This window comes from Pezoporus flaviventris, unplaced genomic scaffold (assembly GCF_033815535.1).
Source record: "Pezoporus flaviventris isolate CSIRO_AGI_PZ_B2104156 unplaced genomic scaffold, CSIRO_AGI_Pfla_v1 ptg000072l, whole genome shotgun sequence".
NCBI classification, from domain to species: domain Eukaryota; kingdom Metazoa; phylum Chordata; class Aves; order Psittaciformes; family Psittacidae; genus Pezoporus; species Pezoporus flaviventris.
The window spans coordinates 3067972-3091536 of NW_026892620.1; the positions used below are offsets into that span (position 1 = coordinate 3067972).

The following is a 23565-nucleotide window of genomic DNA, read 5'->3' on the forward strand; positions in this document are numbered from 1 at the left end:
AGCAATAGTAAAATAGGGTGTTGGGACTGAGGTGGACTTTCAGGGTGAAGTGAGACACCTGGTACAAGTAGAAACATACTGGAAAAATTCATAGGGTCATGTGATTAAATAACTTGCAAAAGCTGCTATCAGTGGATCAGACTTAAGCTTAGAATTTGGATACTGTAAATTTTGGTTCCTGATACCTGGTCTGTTATTGGGTCATTTGTCTTCTACTATTAGTCACTACTACATGTGAATCAAACCTCTTTGTTCTTGAGGTTTCTTCATTAGTGTCAGTCATTGACTCCACTTCTACAGCTCAAATATTTTCAGTCTCACTGCTAATCAGGATAAGATGAAGTGGGATTCTAAATCATAAAATTTCAGATTTCTTCCTCTTTTCTGAAAACCTTTTTGTTACTGCCATAATTGCTTAATGTGAAAAGGTTGTATGAATATAAGACTCGCAAAAGGGAGTGTCACAAAGTCACCAGTACTTCATTGCTGCTGCCTTTTCAATGGTTATGTGTATAAATTGTAATTTATTTGTTTGTATATTTCTTGTAATTTATTATTTATTCAAACTTAATTGAAACAAGTATTGGAATGATAGATTTGACTTAACTGCAAGTTACTGTTTCTGTTAACTTTGTAGGTGAGCTTATCCAAATCCCTCAGAGATACTACAAGTAGACTTGCAGAGCTCGGATGGCTACATAATAAAATAAGAAAATACACAGACCAGAGGAGTTTGGATCGCGCATTTGGACTTGTGGGACAGGTAGGTCAGCTAAAAAATCGGTTTTGCCACTATATTTTGGTCTTGTTTCCCATAGAAACTACTGAGTAAATGCAGTACTAGAATGATGCGTAAACTTTGGAGCTTGGATCGTTCATCCTTTGATGGAATGCCACTTTTGCTATGGGTCATAGTCTGAAGGCAAGCAAAAGGCATTTGCTCTTGCTGGTGATTAGAAGGAATTGGCCCTGTCACTTTTAGGTGGAAGATCTCACACATAATTTGTTCTTAATCTTTTTTTTTTCTAATTTTTTTTTTGTACTCATGCATGTTTATAAACAAAACCATTGCTTACATGGGATAGTGGCATCCCTGAGCTAATTAATCACCGATTCAGTTGTTGGGGTGATCTATGCAGGAGACGTCTTGTCAGCTAATGTTGTTTGTGTGTTAATACTGCACTAGCCTACATAAAATGCAAATACCCATTATCTTTTGCCCTTTCTTTTAAACACAGCATCAAAAGAATATTAATTTTTGTTTTTATAGGTTTCATCATCATGATTTGTAGTCTACAGTAACTTCACAGCTGCTGTAATACCCAAAACCACATTTACTGCTAAGGCATTCCCGTTTCCTCTCACTTGCTCCCTCTGTAAAACTGGATATTATCCCTTCTGAATCGACAGAAATGTTATTCTTGCCTCTAGCCATAACATCCTACCTAATCTGCCAAGAAATTGAAGTTCTTCTCCCTTCAATCTAATTTTTCTTAAGAGGTCAGTAGAGACACTGTAGTGCTTCCTACTTTTCTAATGTTTTATTCTGTTCCCTTCTGTCTCTTAATTCTAAGTAACTCTTTTAGTTACAATATAATTAATTATTTTTCTAGTGATCCAATGCTAATTTCCATGTTTTATATGATATTGCTACTGTATATGCATTTTCTTCAGACTCTCCCCTTATATCTGAGTGAAGTTTCTAATTCTTTATCTAGTAGCTTCCTGCTTATGCTTATTTTTACTGTCTCTGGCTTTAATTTTCAAGTTTACAGTAAGGGGAGAACTTTAATTCTTCAGTGAATTTAAATGTGCAATGTCTTAGCTACTATATGCAGATTTCAGTTCCTGTACAGAAGGCTGTGCAGTTAGTTTGCCGAATCTGCATAGCTCTAAAGCTGTTAATTTTGCTTGAGGCAAGCACTTTCATATATATTTCTAGGACATGAGTGTACAAATAAAAACATATTCTACTCCTGCTGTCAGTATCTGGGTAAAAAGATTATATACCATTGTTGTTCATGGCTTTTATAGCTGACAATTTCGGGTATTGCACACTGTACATTAAGAATTGAGCACAAGAATGTGTTGTGCCTTCTAAAGCATCTTTGGCATAATGTTTTAAAAGAATGCTTGTGTAAACCCCTGTTTAAACCATGTGTAGGATAAGATGTCTGTCACCTTTTTTGTTATGATTCTGGTGACTGTTTTTACTATGCAAATTATCATGTATTGATGATTATTAGGAGTAGAGATGTAACACTATGCTACACTTTAACATTTTCTTCTGTCTTTACTGCTTAGTATCTAATTTCTCCTCAGAAAGAAAAAAAGAAAAAAATCGGCAATGAAGTGCCTTATATTTTGACATTTTGCAATTCAGATCCAGTTGAGGTAGTGGGCATCTTTTTTTTTTTTTTCTGTTGAACAAGTGTTCTGTTTCCTTCCTGAATTCTCTTCTGCTGTAGACCAAATCAGAATTCTAGGATAATGTCCAGTTTTCCGTAGCAGTTTGGGAAACAAATATCTGTAATTTTTGTGCAGGAATTGGCACTGGATGTAAATTTTAACTCCTAAAGCATCTCTGGAAAGTTCAGAGACCAGTTAGATCCTAATTCCAGGCCAGTTAGATCCTAATTCCTTTTGGCTACTAAAGTCGTTGATTACTGTTCTCACTTTTTGAGATGTATGGTGCCTTTCAGTGTTTTCTTGGAGGCTGTATTCTGCCCTCTATCTTGGCGAGTGCTACTTTAATAAGTTCAAAAATGTACTGAAGAAGCAAGTGAGAAGAAATGAAAAGTGGAGTTACACATAAAGAGATTTCTTTTTGCCCTTCAGTATCTTCTGGAATAAAATGAATTTCAAATGTCTTTCTATTTTATGATGTTGACTTGAAGAAAGGAACCCTCTTTCCTTCAAACGGATGTAATGGCAAGGTTAATGGTTTCGTTGTTTGGGTTTGGGGTTTTTCCTCCCCCCAGGCTTCTTAGCCTCTTAGCAGGAATGAAGATTTATTTTCTACTTGTGCTTGTAGTAATGATTTCTGTCTTGTACATACTCAAGTCAGTAAATATTTTACTTCAGCTCTTGGGTTCTTTTTGTGAGGTTTTCCTTATGTTTTCCAAATTACTTTGATTGTGATCATTTCAGAAAGGGTTGAGGGCAAAAGTCCTGGGGAATTGCCTATTAACAAAAGTCCATTCATACAGATATCAAAATTGTTAGCTGAGAATTTGTTAAGAAATCAGTTCTGAACAATAAGTTTGTGTATGGGAGTATCCTTCAGAAAAGGAAAACATACAGCACCCCCCCCCCAAAAAAAAAAAACCAAACCAACAACCCACAAATCGCCACAAAGTGCTGAAAGCCGAAGATTTTTAACTCGGTCCAAAATTAATGAGGCCTAATTTTAATTGTTTTAGAAACTGTGTTGCAGGATATTTTTTTAGTCTGTATGTTAGGTTAAGAACATTACAGAAACAAAGCAAAACCCCAGGACCCCAAACTGTGGAAAACTATCTGTTACTGAACAAGTATTCTTTCAGGAATAGTTTTTAAAATCTACCTCTATTTTTATTTTTAAACAACCCAATGTAGCTGTGCTTAGATTTGTTTTACAAAGAACCAGTAGTTCAGGCCTGTTAATTTCTGCCTGTTTGACATATTTCTTGGGATACACTCAGTCATTTCTTCTGTGTCAAATGAAGAATCAAATCATATACAACTGTCAGTTGATAAAATGCCAAAAATCTAGAGTTCCTGATCCAGCAGCACTTACTGGGAGTGTTCTTTTATGAGCACTGTGTTTTCTTGTTCAAGTCAAGTAGTCTGTATTGTAAATATAATGATTACATCCTCACTTCCATGTTTTGTTATTAGAGGCCTTCCTGAAATTGAAACTCTATTACTTTATGACATACTATATTTTGCCTAATTGTTAAGAAAATTTCTTCTGGGTCATGTTATGATTTTCATATCCTGTGGTAGTTATTAATGTATTTATTGAGATGATACATCTATTTGGAGAGTTATAGTTTAGTCTGTTGGTAGAATTAAGACAGCAAGAAACAGAAAGTCACTTGACAATGTGTATATATCCTTAGAAAAGGTCTGTGCATCTCTTAGGGAAGCGCTTACACATTGGTGAATTTTCTGAGAGTTGGCTTTTGTGCTGAAACTTGTAGCTTGATTCCTTTTAGGAAGTTTCTAACTACATTCACAGGGCAATGATAGGATAAAAGTTATATCAAAGTTATTCAGAAAGGTGTTTTCTGATTCCCCCCCCCCCCCCCCCTTTTTTTTCTTTTTCTCTTCTCAGAGTTTTTGTGCAGCCTTACATCAGGAACTTAAAGAATACTACCGACTTCTGTCTGTTTTACATTCTCAAGTAAGTTAAGTGGTTCTTATTTAACTTTCTTATTTTGATTTACATTATCTGAATATCCCCTTAAAGGTATACCTAGAGAAAGATGCACAGTGGTTTCTATTGACAGTGAACACGATTCTCTGTGACATGAGTATTTTTCTCGTAGAAATCACTGTTATGTGTAATAATATTTGTAATAATAATACATTACATAAGCAATTAATATAATATGTCATTTAGAGATAGAGCAATAGTTCATCTAGCCAAGTTTCTGACAGAGGATGGCATTTCTTATGTTCATAATTATCTTTAAAAAAAGAAGTCAGCATTTTCAAGACTTTTGCTAGATTACCCAGAGGTGAACTTGGTAACTTGTCACTTTTATTTTAAAAAGTGATGGGGAAAAAAATCTACATTTTGGAAAGACTCTTTGTTTACAAAACTGGACATTTAGTTACTTGAAAACATGTAGAAACTGTCTTGGAATTGAGCACATGCGGCATTCTTGTATGTGGGAGATCATACAGGCTGCCAGCTTAGCTGTTGTCAGCTGCGGTTCCGGTTAGCAGTTCTGGCGTAGTAATACATGGCAATAATCTCATGAAAGGATTCAGTATTGTCTTTCTCTCCGTGACTTTATGTCTTCAGATCTTCCCTGAAACATGGCTCTGCCTTAGAGTTTCCCTGAGTGATGTAAGGGTACTATATCTTCCCTGAAGATAAGGGGCGGGTTTTGCTCTATATATCTCTTACCATTGCCAATTTCCAAACAAACAAACTGAAACAAACAAACAAAAAAAACAAACATGGACTCAGGAGCATCCAGAAGCTAATAAATGTAACTGTTTTTAAGGATGAGCTTAATGTGGATAACACTAATCTTAACTGATATGTGCTAAATGTGGAAGCATGAAGTGTATTGGTTATTGCATCCAGGAAATAGAGCATCTTTTCTAACAGTTTATCTGCTTGGACTGCTCTAGAAACTTGCTTCTGTATTCCTGGGTTATGTTCTTATCCTGCTTACCCCAGTGGTACTTGTATGAAAGGTACATTTACATCTCAGATGCAAATGTTTGGCTTTCCTTCTCCATGGTGTTGTAAGATTCATGGTAGTCACATTGTGACAAATTTTTTCTTTTATTGGTTTTTCTTTCAATAGCAGCAATTTCTTAATCTCACTCTGTAGTTCACTTAAGTTCTGATGGCTTCTGGAGGAAGACTTTGAACAAAATTCATCCCATGTTGAACTAAAAGAAGCTGGCTGTGCAGTAATAAAAACTACCTCTTACACCCTTCCTTTCCTTTAGATGTTTTTCTTTACTTTTTTCTGAGCATCTCTGCCTAATATTTGCTGTCTTTCGGGATCTCTGCTCTCTTTTCCCTTGCTCTTCTTTTATGACTGTCACCTCGCTTTCCTTAACGTTCTTGACCTTTGTGCTCTGTTGGCCCTATTAAACTTCCATGTGTCTCTGTCCTTTCACCTTCATTTGATTCTCTATTTCCACTCATGTGGCTCTTGGGTTTTGGCTCAATGATTTAATGAGAGAGCATATAATACTGGGAATTTCAAATAAAAAGCTAACTTCAGAACATAAAGTATGAAACATTAGTTCTGCTTCAGATTTGCCAGCTTTGTTCCTTGATATGTTTTTCTGTTTCTAATTTGATCAGTTGCAATTGGAAGATGATCAGGGCGTGAATTTGGGACTTGAGAGCAGTTTAACACTTCGCCGGCTTCTAGTCTGGACATATGATCCTAAAATAAGGTTAAAGACCCTTGCAGCGCTTGTTGATCACTGTCAAGGTCTGTTCAACATGAATTTAATATTTCTGGGGAAGTTATGTAACTTTGAGTGGTTGTGCATGCCAAAGGTAGATATCAGTAATATTACTCCTGTGGTTTTTTTTTAAATTTTAAGTAGGTAAGCCAGGGCGTTTTTCCTCTTTTAGTTTAAGTGAAAACCTGATGAATTATAGTGTTGTTTTGGTACACTTAGACTTTTTTGTTTTGGTTGTTTGGGTTTTGTTTTTTGTTTTTTTTTTTAAACTAGAACATGCTTGAGAAATCCTTCAGATTTTAAGCAGACACTTTTCATGCTGTTTTCAATTTTAATCGTCTTTCAGAGAATGTTACACTGTTAACCCCCCCGCCCCAGTACATTATGAAATGGTTGGCTTAGTCTCTTCACTGTGTATGAGTATTTTGCTGTTCCTCTGTGAATGATGGCATATAGGAGTCATTTGCAACCTGTCTGCAGGTTCAAGTGGAACAACAAAACTTTACAAACCCGCCAGTAGTGGATGGCTGCAAATGCTGAGAAGTGGTGTTGGAGCTGACCAAAACTTTGGCCAGTAACTTACCTATAGGCTATGCTTCGCTCTGAGGGTACTTCTCTGCTGTCTTTAAAAATAAATGGAGATTGTTGCTCTTTGTAAAAAAAGCATTTGTCATGTAAGATTTTTCTGATTAAACGATCTGTTTTACCTTCATTATTGGAATTGGTAACAATTGGAGGGGGAGGCGGGTAGGGAGAGAGAGAAAGTGGGCTTTCCTTTTAAGACATTTATGAAATTTCTTCTACCAAGAAGCCAGAAAGATGTCTTTGTGTACATGTATGCACACAGAACATCTAAGACAGGGTCAGGTACAGGACAGAAGGAAAATGTACTAAGGCTCCTTTAAGCCTTATTCTGGTAGGGGAAGAAAAGTAGCTTGAAGTCAACCATTGTGTGTGATCTGATGCCTTGAAATTTACATTCCTTCAAGCACTGTAAAGTAGACAGAATACGGTGTCAGAGAACTCTGCTTGATGCTTCAGTGCAATTAATAATTCATGCCTTAAAACCTTGGAATTCCCTGTCAACATTAAAAAGTATACTTTTCCTACATTTTAGAATTGCTGTTCAGCAAGCTCTGAATAACGTATAACTAGCTGAAATCAGTGGCTGCTATGTTTTAGTGTGGTGTGTATATTCTTTCCTTCACGCATTTCTTTTCCTCTCCTCTATAATCACACAGGGAGAAAAGGTGGTGAACTAGCCTCAGCAGTCCATGCCTACACTAAAACAGGAGACCCCTACATGAGATCTCTCGTTCAGCACATTCTTGGCCTAGTATCCCATCCTGTACTGAATTTCCTTTATCGCTGGATTTATGATGGAGAGCTGGAGGATACATACCATGAGGTAATGTATGTGATACAATAAATAGTTGATCTTTGTTCGTTTGCTTTGTGGGAGTATAATCTGTGGGAAGCGTAGAAGAGAATTTGAAAAGTAGACTGTGATGGAAATGAATGGCATATGAGTAAGTAATATATACAATAACAACATGACTCTCTTCATGGATACAGTCAGTGTGATATTTGGAGGTTGCGGTGGTGCAGTATCTTGTCTCAGTGAGTCATATCCTGTGTCTGTTTAGTAGAGGCAGAATGGTGGTCTAACAATAGATGCTTCTACAGAGAGAGAAAGTCATCTTTCTATCTTTTCTTGCTTAGTGTAACATCAGTAATGTATGCAGAGTTCTTTGTAAGTTATTAGAATGCAAGCCTTATATTTGAAATAAAGTTAAGAATATTCTATTGTGACTACATACTGTTATCCTTGGCTTCATAAATGGCTTCAGTTTGTCAAATTGGGTGGAGGAGGTTTACAGTTCCAGAGTTCCTCTATAAACTCTGTAGTTACTTGTTGTGGCTTCTGTAACAGCAAGTTCTAGTAACTGTCCTTTTTCTTCGTAAAACTTTTTTTATGCCTTTTTAAGCTCTCTGGATTATTCTTCTTATCTCCAATCAGTACAGTCTTGTTAAAGGGACATTTTTGGGATCCAAGAAGCCAAAGGATCATTTTTTTAAATGAATTGAGCCCTTCTGAGACACATCTGAGTAACTTTGAGTATGAAATATGCTGTTTGCCTTCTGAAACTGTCTATCTAGGTCAAATTTAAAATGAGTACAAATATCACCCACAGCTGATCTTTTAAGGTCAGCATTAGAGACTTGTGTAAATTGTCTACAAATCTCTACGGCTAGAAGCATGAAAGAGACTTTACTTGTTTTCCCAGCTGTTCCTCAGATATGTGAGGTGCTCTCTTTTAGGGGTTCTACGTCATTTACTAGCTTTCAACTTTGTTTAAAAATTTATATGTTCACTGTAAGAACATTCTTAATACTGAAGATCACTGTTGGACATGGATACAATTTTCATTCCATCGACAAGGTTTTTGAACAAAGACAATTGACCGTACTTATTGGAAATGGTATTTGGAGAAAAAAAAAAGTTCTTGTTGAAAAATGGGTGTCTTGTTTGACAGGATGAGGACAGAATCAATATACACATCGTTTTAACAAAACTAATCACATATTTTGAGTTTCTTACTAATGAAAGTATTCTCTTGTGTGGAGTTATCATCAGTTCAATTGCAGGCTTTCTTGGTCTTGGGTTTGTTTTGGGTTTTTCTCTGCAACTCCTCAGTTGTCCTTTCCAACCCTAACTATTCTATGATTATATTCTATGTGTCCCTGCCTGTGGCAGGGGGTTGAAACTTGATGATCTTTACGGTCCCTTCCAGCCCAAACCAGTCTGTGATTCTGTGATTCAGTCTGTGAATTCTGCGTGTGTAAAAATAGAAGGAAATCTAAAGGGACCCGAGTAAAAATAGAACCAGTAAAATAAAATTATATTATATTCTGAGCTTTATCTCCTACGCTAACTGTATAACTAAGAAAATGCCATATGCTTCTGTATTTTATAGTGGATGTTTTACAGCTAGTACACTTCACCCTGAGGTAGTCAAGGTTTCATAACCTACAGAGGAGATTTCTGAGTACAGAAATTAAATACTAGGGGGAGAGAGTTTACATTTTTGTTCTTAATATTTATTTTGATCTACAGTTTTTTGTAGCTTCAGATCCTGCAGTTAAAACTGATCGGTTGTGGCATGACAAATACACTTTGAGGAAATCAATGATTCCTTCTTTTATTACAATGGAGCAGTCAAAAAAGGTATGAATTCAAAAGTTAATCTTCTGATAATTTGTTCACACTGTGCTGCTGCTTCTGTTAAAAAAAAAAATGGAGACCAAATTTAAAAATAAATAATAGTCTTAAGAATTTTGGAATTATGTGCTGAGGAAGACTGGAAAACTATTTCTCCTTTCAATTCCTTAACTGATAAATTTTGTTTAAGGAGATTTGAAGGGGGTTGGGAAGAGGTTTGTGTTTAAAACTGCTCTGTGTTAGCATATGAGTCCTGGACTGCTGTGGTTGGCATTGTGAAGCTAAGAGCACAGAAAGATGACAAAATACCCTGTTTTGGTGATTGTGATTTTGGTGATTTGCTTTTTTGTTTGGTGATTTGTTTGTTTTCTTGGGGATTTTTGTTTTGTTTTCCTTTATACAAATCACTTTTTTTTCAGGTCCTTTTAATAGGAAAATCCATAAACTTCTTGCATCAAGTTTGTCATGATCAAACTCCATCCACAAAGATGATTGCTGTGGCAAAATCTGCAGAGTCGTCAAAAGATGGTAGAGTATCAGTGTTAGTCAGTTTCTTCCCTTTGAACTGAGGTCTACAATATGTGGTTTAGACTGTAAATTGACCTTTTGGATAGTGAGGTGGAAAGGACTAGAAAAGTCCCACCTGCCATAAAACATAGGTATTTTAATAGATACTTGTATTTTACACATGTGTAATTTGATAGGTTTGCTGGGTGGTTGTTAATGTGCTAGGTTTCTGAATGCAAACATTCAGGAAGCAGTCTGCCTTCACCTGGCTTTTGTTGAGAAAGCTGGGGTGGGAGCAGGGATGTTCTTGAGTGCTACAGTAAGAATTTGGTACTTGTTACTTCTCATCAAATATACTTCATTATTTGATTCCATAATAGTACTGAATTAATTCTGTGATTAAAAAATTTTAAATAACCAATTAGTTGCCAGTAAGAAAATAAACAGTAAAAAGAGTCAGGACAGAAGCCTTTCTGTAAATACCCTCTACCACTATGATCTGTCTGAAGAAAATTGAATATGTGGAAGGTTAGTAAAATTATATCTTTTCTGTTATTCCTGTACTCAAATATGACTTTATTATATATAACTATGAAGCTTAGTTTTGTGAATTGTCACATGTCTGTTGCTTCTGTCCCCTGATTAACCTTGGGTTAGTTTTTATATTAACTCTTCACAGCATGGATTTTTAGCGTGAGTACCTCCATGAAAAATGTTCTAATAACAAAATCCCATTCATATCTGCAAGAATTTTTCATCTAATAGTTTGATTTTTTTGTACCATGTACAGTGCTTGCCTAGTGAAAGATGAGCTTAAAGTGCAGAGAAGGGTCAGGATTAAGTGAATAAGGGCTGTAAATGCATTTGAACCATCATCTCATCAGCCATTCCTAAAAAAGGCAAAAAACATTCTTTTGCTGCACTACTTCCACCACTTTACATAGTGGTTGTGGCTATGCTTTTCCAGTATTTTTTTTTTAATTTGCACTTGTTTCTCTCCCTGATTGAACAGAAGATCTACGCAAATACAGGTTCCCTGTTATGTAGGGAGCGAGAGCTTCAAAGCAAGTACGCGATCTTAAGTGCTGAGAATACCCGTTTTAGACAGAAGTGTAGTTTTAGAAGTGGATGTTATCAACTATATCTGCAGTGTGCTGAAGATGTGCGGAGCTTACAGTCTACGCCCTAAATGCCTCACAGTATTGCACTGCCTTAATTCTGTGCAAAACTGCACTTGTGTTCAGGGCATTTTACCCATTCAATCCAAAAAGAACATTCTGTGTCAGTGATGTTGGAAATACATACTGTCATCCTTGTTTGTGCCATCTGACAGTATCCTGAGAGTCCATTCAGATAATTATTTATGCTAAGATGATGGAAGCTAGGATGCCAACCTGAATACTTTTTCTCATTTTAAATCAGAACATTTTATGGGTTTGGTTGTATTTCTTATTTCTTTAATTTATTTGCCTTGGAACCTTAATTTTCACGTGTCCCCAGTTTCCTTTTGAACTTCACAGGGTACTGAATGAGAGTTAGGAAAACGCTGGGAATGTCATTGAACCAGACCTTGTGAGGTTTCCCTCGTTAAAGAGTGACTTCTTTATTACAGCCACTGTTTATTTCTTCAGTTTAAAAGTGCATTATTAATTGAGACTGAGTCTCGTCAGAATAACATAAAACTTGGTTTTAATTAAAAAAAAACAAACAACCAGTTGAAACTAATCCTGGAGCCGGCAGTGCAATGTCTTATGCTAATTTGGTACATGAATCTTCATTTTTTTACCTGTAGAGCAATAGTTGTTCAATTAAAAATCGTTGAAAGTGGGAATATATCCTTTAATGCTTAGGAAGGTTTGAGTCGCAATAGTTGACAGTCCAGTATTTAGGGGTTTTGCTTCATGTTGCCTGAAGAGGTCACACTTCCTGCTATCTTGTAACGGTCTTATTGCAGCGCCTCTCTTGATAAGCTTGTAGTTGTAAGAAGAGTGAAATACACTTCCTAGTAAGGGGCAGTGTCCTACTTTCTGCCCCCAAATTGCCATGTATTAAAGGTGAAGAAGAAAACATAAGGTTGCTGGCTGTCCCCCAGATAACACAAGCATATTGCCTGCTTCCTCATTCCGACTTGTACGTGGGAATTCTTTTCTGTTAAGTGTTCTGACTGATTCTTTGATTTCTGCACACACACACACTTAGAAGTGGCTTTTGATTTAGATTCCCCTCCCCCCAGCCCCCGGAAAGCTTTTCCCTATGAGTTTATAGCTCCTTCAAATTAGTTGGTTCTGTAAATTGCAGTATTTCAGCAAGCTGAAGAAAAGTGATGAAATAACATTAGCTCTTATTGGAAATTACAGGAGCTGGACGGAGATTAAAAGCAATAATGTTGATGTATGGGCTGCTTTAGACTTGCTTTTGCTTTGGCTATGTAGTCTGGTTTTATATAATACAGTGGATCAGAATAAATAACAATTTATCTTCTTGCATGTTTCAATTCCAAAGTTTGTTTGCCTCCATTTTGGAAAAACTACTGATTTTGACTCTATTTTTTTTTTTTTTTTCCTTTTAGCTGCTGATTTGTTCACAGATCTGGAAAATGCATTTCAAGAGAAAATTGATGCAGCTTATTTTGAGACCAGCAAATACCTGCTGGATGTTCTCAATAAAAAGTACAATTTACTGGAACATATGCAGGCCATGAGGCGATACTTACTACTTGGTCAAGGAGACTTTATCAGGCATTTAATGGATTTACTCAAGTAAGAAAGTAGGAAGGGTAATTGTGTTAAATTTCTGGTGCTTGCAAATGCACATGATCAGCACAGAAACTGTTTTACTTTTGGAAGAGGACCCTTTAAGTATCTTATTATTCAAAGGTTTAATTGAACAACTTTTATACTCTATTTTGCATCTAAGTTCTTTGACCCTGAGGCTGAAACTTTATTCTTCCTTTTTGGTAGGAAGTATATATGGTACTATTTCAGATTGTCTTGAAAAGTTAGACTAATATAGATACCTTTGCACTGACCCTGTGACAGCCTCACAGATGTTAGCACTTCTCTCACTCCTGTCAGCAAGTTTAAGCAGAAAAGTTCTGTTGCCTTTGATGTCAATGTTAGGCTTTTGTATTTTGGAGGTGTTTGGTCCAAAACATTGTGTCAACACCACTCAATGCATTTTTAAAAATTTAATTGATGCCTCACCAGTCTTTGTTTTAATTTTAAACAGTCCAGTGCACCCGCAACTGTCAGTTTCAGTTTTTGAAATATATTTGAATCTCACTGCTTTTACATGATGGTGCTACTGACAATGCTTAGTCCGTCAAAAATGTCCTTTATAAAGCTTTCCCTTGTCTAGAAAGCTTTGTAATAGACCTTCTATTAACTTGTTTATGAGTCAAAATCAATATTGTCTGGTGACATGACTATGCTTTTTAAGGTGAAAATTACTGTGAAGCAGAATAGATTTGGATTGTGGAGCCAGTATTACATTTGAGGTAGCAGCAGTCAGGGACTTTCCAGTACTGGTCATAGGGGAGAGTAGTAGTGCAGGGTACTTGTATGTTGCAATTCTTTAGAAAGTTTAAGTTACCTAGAGGGTGTGGGTTTGTGTAATTCTGCCAACACTTCTAAGCCTTGAGATGGCTATCAGCAAGTCTCTCAAAACTGAAATTAAATTATTGGTTTGTTGTATTAATGGTGCAATCTGGCTCACTTTAGATATGAATGCAACTCAAATTACAGAGTAGTTATGCTAGCAATCTTAGTAATTTCAGATTATTGGCATTAAATGAGGATAAAGTTACTCCTCATGCTGATGTTCAGATGTATATCTGCATATTAATAGACATATTCTGCTCAAGTATTTTGGTCATTGATTTTCTTTGTGGTTAAGACAAAAAGTAATATGAGAGGTTTTGAAAGTCTGTCAGAAAGTGTTTCACTGTGTGTTGCAGTTATTACCAAATTGTTGCTGCAGAATATCTCAGTAATGTGCCATAACTGTTTGTTTCGTAACCACCAGGCCAGAGCTCGCACGACCAGCTACAACCTTATATCAGCATAATCTAACTGGAATCCTTGAAACAGCAGTGAGGGCAACTAATGCCCAGTTTGATAATCCTGAAATTCTCAAACGACTGGATGTTCGACTTCTGGAGGTCTGTTGCATGATGGTGACTCACCTGACCTCTTTGTGTGTATAAATGCAGAAATCGATATGAAAATTTTAATATGTATATATATTAAATACATTTTCCCCCTCCCTTTCCACTGAAGTCTTACTTTGAATTATGTAAACTTAATTTAATAAGTCTTTTCTTCTTTTCCTACTTCCTACCTATTGTCTGTATTTCGAGCTGTGGGTTTACAGCTGTTTCACTGGCAATACAAAGTTAAGCATTTTGGGTCTAGCAGTAAGGGATGCTGGTGGACCCAGTTTGAGGCTCTGCAAACAGCTCATACTACTGTTGCCTCTACAAGAATCTAGGGGTGGTCTCTGTCACCAGTAATTTACAAGGAGTGAAGCAATTTAAGTGCATTTTATGAAGGTGATCTCTGGTAAGAAACTTAAGTTCATGAAAAAGCTTCAGTCCCATTGGTGGGAATTCGCTGATGAACTGTAGCATCTAAAATAAGTCTATACCTTAGGCTGAGTCTTGTCTAAGAAATTTTCCTTCCCTTCATTTCCTTTACTGGCTCCAGTAGAAAAACATCGACATTACCATATCAGCATTTGAATGAGATGAATCCCACCCTTGTGTCAAACTTTGATTCATTTTTGCTTAATCTACTACTTTCAAGAAGGATCTGTATCTTGTATTGATACGGATCCTTGTTTTTTCTTAGGCTGTGGAAGATGGAAGTGTAAGCAAGAGCTGTTTTTTCATCATTCGTATGCTCTGATTATACATTAAAATAGCATATCTTTTTAATACAGGTGTCTCCTGGGGACACTGGATGGGATGTCTTCAGCTTGGACTATCATGTTGATGGGCCAATAGCAACGGTAACATCATATACTGCTGTCTGTGAACATCTCGGATACTGAATTGAATTGCTAATTTTTAATATTTCTTTTTTCGATTGAAATAACCTTCTTTTATTCTGGAGTGTGCGATCAGAGAGACTTTTTTTTTCATCTGGGATGCACCCACTGTATAAACAGTTGAGCTAAAAATCTCAGTTCTTATAAATTAACCATGAGTGCTGAAAAGCTACATTTAAAACAATAATTACTGAAAATCAGTAATTCATTTGTTCCAGCAGAGATTTTAGCAAGTACTTAATAAATGGAGTGCTCCTCTTCTCCCATCATTACTATTTTGTAGCTACTAATTTGAGATAATTTGCAAGGAACTGAAGAATGTTTTTGAGGAGAACCTATTTGTACTGTCTAAATTAAATTTGATAGGTAGTGTTCATTAGAACTACTGAGAAAATAACTGCACTATTGATCAGAATGCATTTAGCTTCTGTAAAGAACCTCTATTTTTTAAAAAACAGGACATCAAAACGTGAGTCTGACCAGCAGAAGGAATTTTCATATGTAGTTCGGAAAGAGCACAATGTTTAGGCCTTGTCACGTTCACCTCTTCTTACACTTCCTGCAGTGCCTTGTGCCAGCTTGAATATTAGGTAACTCAGTTCAGCCCATGAGGGGGAATCTTTCCAAAAGCTCTGGGTTATACAGGGTTCTCGTTTTGTCAGTATTTATCAGTAGACTGCATGGGTCAGATAAGATGGACTGTGGTGAGGTTCTTGGTCCTTCAGAATATACAGTAAGTCTATTAAATTTGTACCGTTATGTTTTTGGTTTTGTTTTTTTAAATTTCTAGGTATTTACACGCGAGTGCATGAGCCACTATCTAAGAGTATTTAATTTTCTTTGGAGAGCAAAGCGAATGGAATATATTCTTACTGATATATGGAAAGGGCACATGTGCAATGCAAAGCTTCTGAAAAGTATACCAGGTGAGAGAGGCCCAAATGGATGACATACTTGTAAACTGGATTTAGATGACTACATCTTATTTCAAACTGTTAAGAGGGGGGGGAAAAGGTCTCTTGGGACAGATTAATTTTATGTTTTATTGCTCCTCTTGACTGACTGCTTAATGGGAGATGATGATGAAGATAAAATAACATTATTGTAAATGGAAGTTTCCTGTTCGTTCTACGTAGTCCTTGGTTGTGACTTTTTGTAGCAGTGAGGAGATAGAACCTCCCATTCTGGAAGAATACCCTTACTCTTCCATCACCTTTATTCATCTTCCTTGTTAACTTCCTATCTGTAACTTGTGTCGTCCCCTTTCTTGTGCTGGAATAAGTCTCACACATGCACACTTCTGAGTTTACTAGTTTTACCTTCACTCATTCCCTGTGCTTTTGTTTAGCTAAGAACAGAGGAGGCTAAGAAGAGAAATGTGTGAGAAGAAATAGGAAAGCTCTTAATTATAGTGGCATTAGTGTATGTCTAATGGACTGGGACTTTTTGATCCTATTTCTCAGCTGAGAATATAAGTCATATTTGTAAGCATCTGTACTGGCGCACTCTTGTTTGTTTGTTTTTTTACCTACCTAATTTCAGTATTAAAAAAACTATTGAAGGTTATGCTTCTTTATGGCATAGTAATATTTACAAAGATATATTTATGTATTTATTGTAAGGAACTGTTTGGTGGGTGGGAGTGGACACCTTGGCCTCAGAAATTCCCTGGGAAACAAGCTTTCGCAAAGTCTGCTCTAGTGTACAGGGCTGATCTCTGGAACTGTCGTGATGACTAGGTTTCCTTTCTGCTTCTCTGAGATGGGATTTAGTTCACTGTCATTTCCCTGCCCCAAATAAGTGCGTATTTGACTTGAAACCAATGGCCTATTCCGTTCTTGCTTTCTGTTCCTTTTGAGACTAACAGTCAACAGATTTTATTCTCATTGCCTGAGGGTCTTCAGGCTGGACCTGTCTCCCATGGCTAGAGTTTTATTTGTTCCTGTGTTCTCAGGAGGAAGTTTGGGTTTTCTTCCACCGCCTCTTGGGAGGCCTTTCTTATGCTTTTTGCCATAGGGCAGTGTTCGGTAGGTTAAAGCTCACTTGCTTGTCACCTTTAGGTTTGGCTATGTTTAAAGTAACACAGACATTCAAAATGCTGGCCAAGCTGTTATAGCTGTTGTTGGCAGAAGGAGTTGAGCTTTGTATTTCTTGGTTTGTGGCTCTGACAAAAGCGAGTATGTTTACAAAGACCTGTACTGCCTTCTGCCTGGAGGGACAGGAGCCCTTTTTTCTCACTGCCATGTCTAATTTGGAAGCTGTGAGTAGAATTTTTTCTGAAATAGATGAAGAGTTCACCCCAGCACCATTTTTTGAAGAAGTAGTAGAACTTACTTTTATTTTTTCTCCTTCCCTCTAAAATAGCACCTTGCCATTCCAGTTACAAAGCACCAAATGGAAGACAGTATCTGATAGGAGGAAGCAGCTTCAGGGTCTTTTGGTTTTCAGCCACAAAGAAGTGGCATTGACTTTCAAGGATAGCTTTATTCACAATTCCCAAAAAGTCTTAACACCCTGCGATTTTAGTGCTTTAAAGGAGTACTTCTAGACAGCAGTGCCAAGCTCACTGTTTTCCTATCAGGGAGAAGAAACACAGATGTACCCAACTCACCAATGCTGAAGTATTTCTGTTGTTTAGCCAACACTGGAGGTTGTTTTTACTGATCTTTTTTAAAGTAGATGCAACATAATGTGTTAGGGATAGTTTTCCTGCGAAGGCATAAGAAATTAAGAGCAGAGTATCCAGTAATATTTTTTAGATCATTAGATGGTCCTGTAACATCCCAAGGTACAAAAATGTAGAATTCCTTTTGTAGTAGTCCCATATCTTGTCTGCAATGGCAAATTACTTTGGCAGGTTTTTAGAAATTATGTCTTCTGTCTGGCTATCTTCCTGATTCCAGAAGGCTGAGTATCTTCATTCTAGTGAATTTTTCAAGTTGATAGTAATCTTGATACTACCCTTCCACAACAGTGGTCCCCTCTGTTACAGGTGAGCAGCTGATGCCATTAGTGATTTGCCTGTTGGTCTCTGTTGTGGATCAGGGAATTGAACCTGGACCACATGAGCCACAAATTCCCTACTGCTGTCAGGGCCATCCTCTCTTTTGGTCTCAGTGTAGCCAAGTAGTGCAAAAATACACTCTGTGTTTTAAAGGCTGATGGTAAGAGGTTTGGGAGGCCCCAGGAGCAGCTACAAATCCATGGCCTCAGATTTTCAACCAAAAGAACACACAGGACATTAACTGTATTTTGGTCTCTTGAGACTGAGAGGGTCTTTTACACTTGTGATACTCAGCAAGTTTCCAGCACTGTCTGAGCACATGGTGTCATCTTTGGCTCACATTTTCTAGGAGTAAATTGTGCAATGTTCTTTCCTCATCTGTTGCCAGCCAGTGTTGCTTCTACCATCCAAGATTAGTGACTGTTTTATGGAAGTATTCTGTTTGGTAGAAAAAGCTGGTTTGATGCCTCTGCCTGTCCTGGCGGTCTTTAACATGTCATCTCTTTGGATTTTTTACAGAGCTTTCTGGGGTGCTGCATCAGTGTCACGTTCTGGCATCAGAAATGGTCCATTTCATTCATCAAATGCAGTATTACATTACATTTGAGGTATACGCTAGCCCCCTAATCAGTTGCTTAAAAATTAAGTACTTTTAATATTCTGTATGTGTTGTGTGTCTCAAATTTCAAAGAGCTTGTTGTCTAGAAAATCAAAACAGCCAAATCCTGAATCATTGCTACAGGTGCTTGAATGTTCATGGGATGAACTCTGGAACAAGGTCCAACAAGCACAGGACTTGGATCACATCATTGCAGCTCATGAAGTTTTTCTAGACACAATCATAGCTCGGTGCTTGCTGGATAGTGATTCCAGGGTAAGACTTCTCCTTTGCATTAGGTTGCATCTTTGTGATCTTGACTTACATGCTAGGAACCACCTTCTCTTATGTTACAGAAGCAAGGGGAAAAGTAAATTTTCTTTCTCTGGTAAAAGACCTTATTATGGTAGGCTTTGTACATAATCCCCAGCACAGATGCTGATCATAAAACTTGTTGCAATGTGGGCCAGTTGCTTTTGGTCCTAAGAAGCTGTGTGATCATGCAACAATTGACTTAGGGCTTTGCAAAACAGTCTGTCGAGCTGTGTGTAAAAAGATTTAATTTACTCATGTTCTGAGGAAAGGTATTAAATTAGAACACTCTTGCTTTACAACTGTTTGTTTTGTTGCTTGTCTCACAGGTACTTCTCAACCAGCTTCGAGCTGTTTTTGATCAGATCATTGAGCTCCAGAATGCCCAAGATGCAATGTACAGAGCTGCTTTGGAGGAGCTGCAGCTGAGATTGCAATTTGAAGAGAGGAAAAAACAGCGTGAGCTTGAGGTACAGTAAGAATATGACTAAAACATGAAAATTAATTGAGGCAGATACACTTTGATGTACGGAAGATTTTAGGTACCATTTAGAGGTACAGCAAAAATTGAGATGTTGTTGGAACAAATGTTAAAGTCATCAGCAATAGCTAGCAATTTCAGACAAAACTGCTGAATGGTGTTTTTCATTTCTCTCTTGCCCAAAACCTCTAGGTCAGTAGGTTCTCTAGGGAGCTTTGGAGGATGAGAAATCTAGGTCTCTTTTAGGAGAAGGAAATAGAAGCGGTTTTAATATTCAGAACCTTTTTGCAGAAAATGCCATAGCTCCATGCCTGCCTTCCTACTGTCAGCCTGTGGGACAGGCAGTGCTGCTGTGAGACTTTCCTGCTTGCTTAATCTCAGATTCCTTTCGTGTGCTGTACCAACTACCGAGGGGACTGATAGTTTCAATATTAAAGGCTCCATGTTTGGCTTCCTATGGCAGTGGATGGTTTGTATAAATGTGGTTCAGTTGGGTAGAAACTGGACCAATTATCAATTTTTATCATGTGACACTTGACCTCTTAACTTATTTGTTCTCTCTGTAGGGAAAGTGGGGTGTAACTGCATCAGAAGATGAAGAAGAGAGCAGGAGGATGAAAGAATTTCAAGACTCAATACCCAAAATGTGCTCACAGCTGCGAATACTCACTCACTTTTACCAGGTGCCCCTTAGATTATTTTTTTTCATTATGGATGATGAGCTTTGATATATAGAAATGAAATATTGAGTAGGTGCAATTTCTGGATTCATGTGTGCAGCTCGTTGATCTTGGTTCTTAATTTTTTGCTTCTTTACTTAGAAGCCTGTATTTACTGTTCCTCAGTAAACAGTAGGTTTTTTGGTCATGTATGTTCCCGTGACAAAGGGGAATAGTCTCTTCATGTAACTTCTCCTTCAGCAACAGAACTAATAGCTATCTTCTGGTGTGATCTGAAAAAAAAAAAAGAAGAATCCTTCTGCATTCCATTTTTTTTTCTCACCATCTTTGCAAGTCACTGCTATTAAAGACTACAGAAAGAGTCCTTATTAAGGGCTTAACAATTTTAAGTGCACTGAGATGGGTAAACTGTTTGGGTGAACATGCACAGGCTGTCTTCTTCAGTGGTAATTATTCTGTGTTTTTCTTAATGTGTTATATCTAATTCTAAAAGCTCCCATTCACCAGAAAAATCAGCTGTTAGATTTCAGGGAAGTGTAGATTCTGAGCTTTGATGCAAGGACTTTCAAATCTGAGAGGAATTTGCTCCTGGCTCCAAGTATTGCAATTCTCCCTTCAGAGGAATATGGAGCCAAATTAAGTGCAGGTTATAGTTTTTATACCCTACAGGATTGCCACAGGTTGCCAATGTAGCTTTTACCTGATTGGACTTTCTCTTCCTGGACCCTACTTTTTGTGTTTTTCATGCATTTTCCATGAAGGATTTCCCTGGCCATCCTTGGTCATCTTTGGAAGTAATGGGGTGCTCTAGTTATAGAATCATAGAATGTGGGTGTGTTCATGTTAGTATTTAGTGGAGAAGAGGAATGAGCTCTTCAAGTGAGTCTTCCCATGCTCCCAGAGTCCTCTTCTTTCCTGCATGCTGTGGAACTTCTGCAGCTCCTTGGGTAGAACCGAACAGGAAGATGGGCTCCAGAAGCATGCCTTCCACATGCTGAGTGCAAGTTTCACTTAAGAACTGCTCCAAATGCATAGAGTCTAGCTATTGGGTCTGTAGCACTGACTGCCCTATTTGGCAGATACTGTGCTGTGCTGGGGTGCTGCTTGCTGCTGTATAACCTACATCAAATACTTTATTTGTAAAGTGAGCAGTGGTCTAATGCTGATCTGGCCTGCATTTGAGATGCAGCATGGACACCAGGTGAAGTCTCCTGTTGGCATTGGTCAGGTCTTGAATGGTGTCCTGGCCTGGGATCCTGAATGGTGGGGCTGCCCTGGGAGGGCCGGGGCAGCAGCACAGCGGCAGCTGCCTTGCAGGTGCCTTCAGTGAGATGGAGGGTGCCAGCAGAGTACAGCAGGGGTGGCTTGAAAGACAGAGCTGTTCGTGCTGGAAACTGACGTGAATGGCAGACATTTGAAGATAGTGAAGCTCTGGGATTTTGCAGAAAGAATGAATCCATGATAACTGGTTTGTTAACAGTTGGGTATAAATGTTTGTGCTTGCCCTTTCTGGATTCCCTCTGCTCATTGTCAGGCCTGGGCACTACCTGGCATCCCTGTGCAAAACACAGCAGTGATATCTGATTTTTCTTTCTCCTTCAGGGAATCGTCCAACAGTTCTTGGTCCTGCTGACAACCAGTTCTGATGAAAGCCTTCGATTTCTTAGCTTTAGATTGGACTTCAATGAACATTATAAAGCAAGAGAGCCAAGGCTTCGTGTATCGCTGGGTACTAGAAGCAGACGAAGCTCCCATATGTGAAACAACTGCGAAGGACTGCACCTCGGTATCCGAAGGATGTTGAACCTCTTGTTGGACAAGGCAATCAGTGTTGACATAGTACCACCAAATTGTGTGTGATCGGTGTCTACCATTTCTGTAGGCAACATGTTTTTTGGTCATGTGATTGTGTGACACTGTATAGCAGAAAGCAAAAAAAGTAGGGTTTTTTCTACACAGACATTTCTAGAATTACCAGACAAAATGGGCTGATAAAACCTCTTCCAAGCAACTTCTTAAACCATCCTTTTAAAAAGTTGCCAATTTAATTTGAAGCTTTCTGAGCTCTCTCCACTGTAACTTATATCTGTGTCAAGGAAATCACATCTTTTTGTTTACAGAAAGCACCCTTTCATTTTTAAACAAGAAAATAAGAAGGTTATTTTTTCTATATGTACTTGTTCTATTTGAAGAGAGCTTTTGTTAAAGCCAGCAGACAAGGACCCAGATCTAATGTCCCTGTTAAGAAGCTATACAGCATTTCTTTATGCGGATTTTTTTTTTCAGTGTTGTGATGTGTTTGTGTGAGAAACTTTGTATCAGGAGACATAAACTTCTATTTAATTTTTTGTTGTTTTCAAACTTAACAAACTGAAATGAAAAAATCTAGTAGGGAAATTCTATGGTTACTGTACAGGAGAAAACTATAGAAGCAGAGCAGGAGTGTGTTTGTTGCACATAAGATCTAAAAAATGAAGTTAAAGCCTCAGTACTGTTAAAGGAAGGTGTTGGTTAAGGTTGAATTGAATGAAATAATTGATGTTCAGAATAGGATGTGTAGAAGCAAACTGACTTGGCTGATGTTGACTTCATTCTCTTCCCTTCCCTATTTTTTCATTGTAAATATTTATATATTGCTGTCCAGATGTTGGGGAGAGGGGGATTCTTCTTTTGCAAAGTTGTCATTATATCAGGTCATTTATTATGTTCCACAAGTGCAAGCTTAGAAAAATAAAAACACGATTATCTTTCAAACAAGTATTTTGCTTTTCGTAACTTAAAGATTATGATTTTTTCCACAGGGTAAGAAAGGAGAAGCTTCTGGTTATTGTTTTACAAATCCCTACCTGTTATAGGGTTTTTATATGAGTCGTATATATACTTAGGGTTGTATGGAGTTCATTGATTAACAGTTACCCTCAGATTAGCCATGTCTGTGGCCTCTTTTGCCCTTACTCTGCTTGAACCCCCCAGGAAGCAGAGGCACCTCCCAAGCCATGCAGGTGAGGCTGCTCTCAGTCATGACGGAAGTGAACTCTCATTGTGGGGACGATGCACCCACTTGCAGCTCTGGAGTAGCAGGTTTGCCCTCTGGACATGAGGATTCCTGTTACTGTGCAGGCCTTGGAGTGCTTGCTTTTAAGTAAAACACATTAGGCTTTTAACCCAGTGCTCTTCAAGGACCTGCTGGTGCAGCTACCTTCATAGGGGTACTTGCAGGCAGCTATTCAGTTGTAAGAAAATATGGACTCTGAAGCCAGTGGTACTCTGTGTGCCGAAGGAAAGATGAGGGATGCCGACATTGGCATCACAAGGTCACAGATCACTTGACAGGCAGGAGTATTCTGGTTTTGCGGGTGTGGTGAGAGCATATTGTTCTTGTAAAGTCTGAAAGAACTACAAAGCTTATATAATTGGGTTTTGGCCAAAACTGTTTGGGAAAAAAAACCCTACCTGCATGAGCACTCTTTTGGCCATTGCCTTGAGACTGTTACATGATCCCATGTATTAACAATCCACAGGCAGAGGGGTAGCATCCAGTGTCAGAACCAGATCCAAGTTCTAGGA

General features: G+C 37.8%; 1 protein-coding gene across 1 annotated transcript in view; it reads left to right on the plus strand.

The window, feature by feature from the left end:
* Window positions 1–22755, plus strand: part of TUBGCP3 (tubulin gamma complex component 3) — a 51977-nt gene extending 29222 nt beyond the window's left edge. Inside the window, exons 8-22 of the mRNA XM_061472745.1 lie at window positions 638–763; window positions 4319–4387; window positions 6041–6173; window positions 7389–7555; window positions 9266–9376; window positions 9790–9898; window positions 12447–12636; window positions 13901–14036; window positions 14816–14884; window positions 15714–15849; window positions 18447–18535; window positions 18670–18801; window positions 19167–19307; window positions 19885–20001; window positions 21601–22755. Of these exons, the coding sequence (XP_061328729.1) occupies window positions 638–763; window positions 4319–4387; window positions 6041–6173; window positions 7389–7555; window positions 9266–9376; window positions 9790–9898; window positions 12447–12636; window positions 13901–14036; window positions 14816–14884; window positions 15714–15849; window positions 18447–18535; window positions 18670–18801; window positions 19167–19307; window positions 19885–20001; window positions 21601–21759 (1884 nt within the window). The 3' untranslated portion in view covers window positions 21760–22755. The remainder of the gene's footprint in view (window positions 1–637; window positions 764–4318; window positions 4388–6040; window positions 6174–7388; window positions 7556–9265; window positions 9377–9789; window positions 9899–12446; window positions 12637–13900; window positions 14037–14815; window positions 14885–15713; window positions 15850–18446; window positions 18536–18669; window positions 18802–19166; window positions 19308–19884; window positions 20002–21600) is intronic.
* The last annotated feature ends 810 nt before the right edge of the window (window positions 22756–23565 follow it).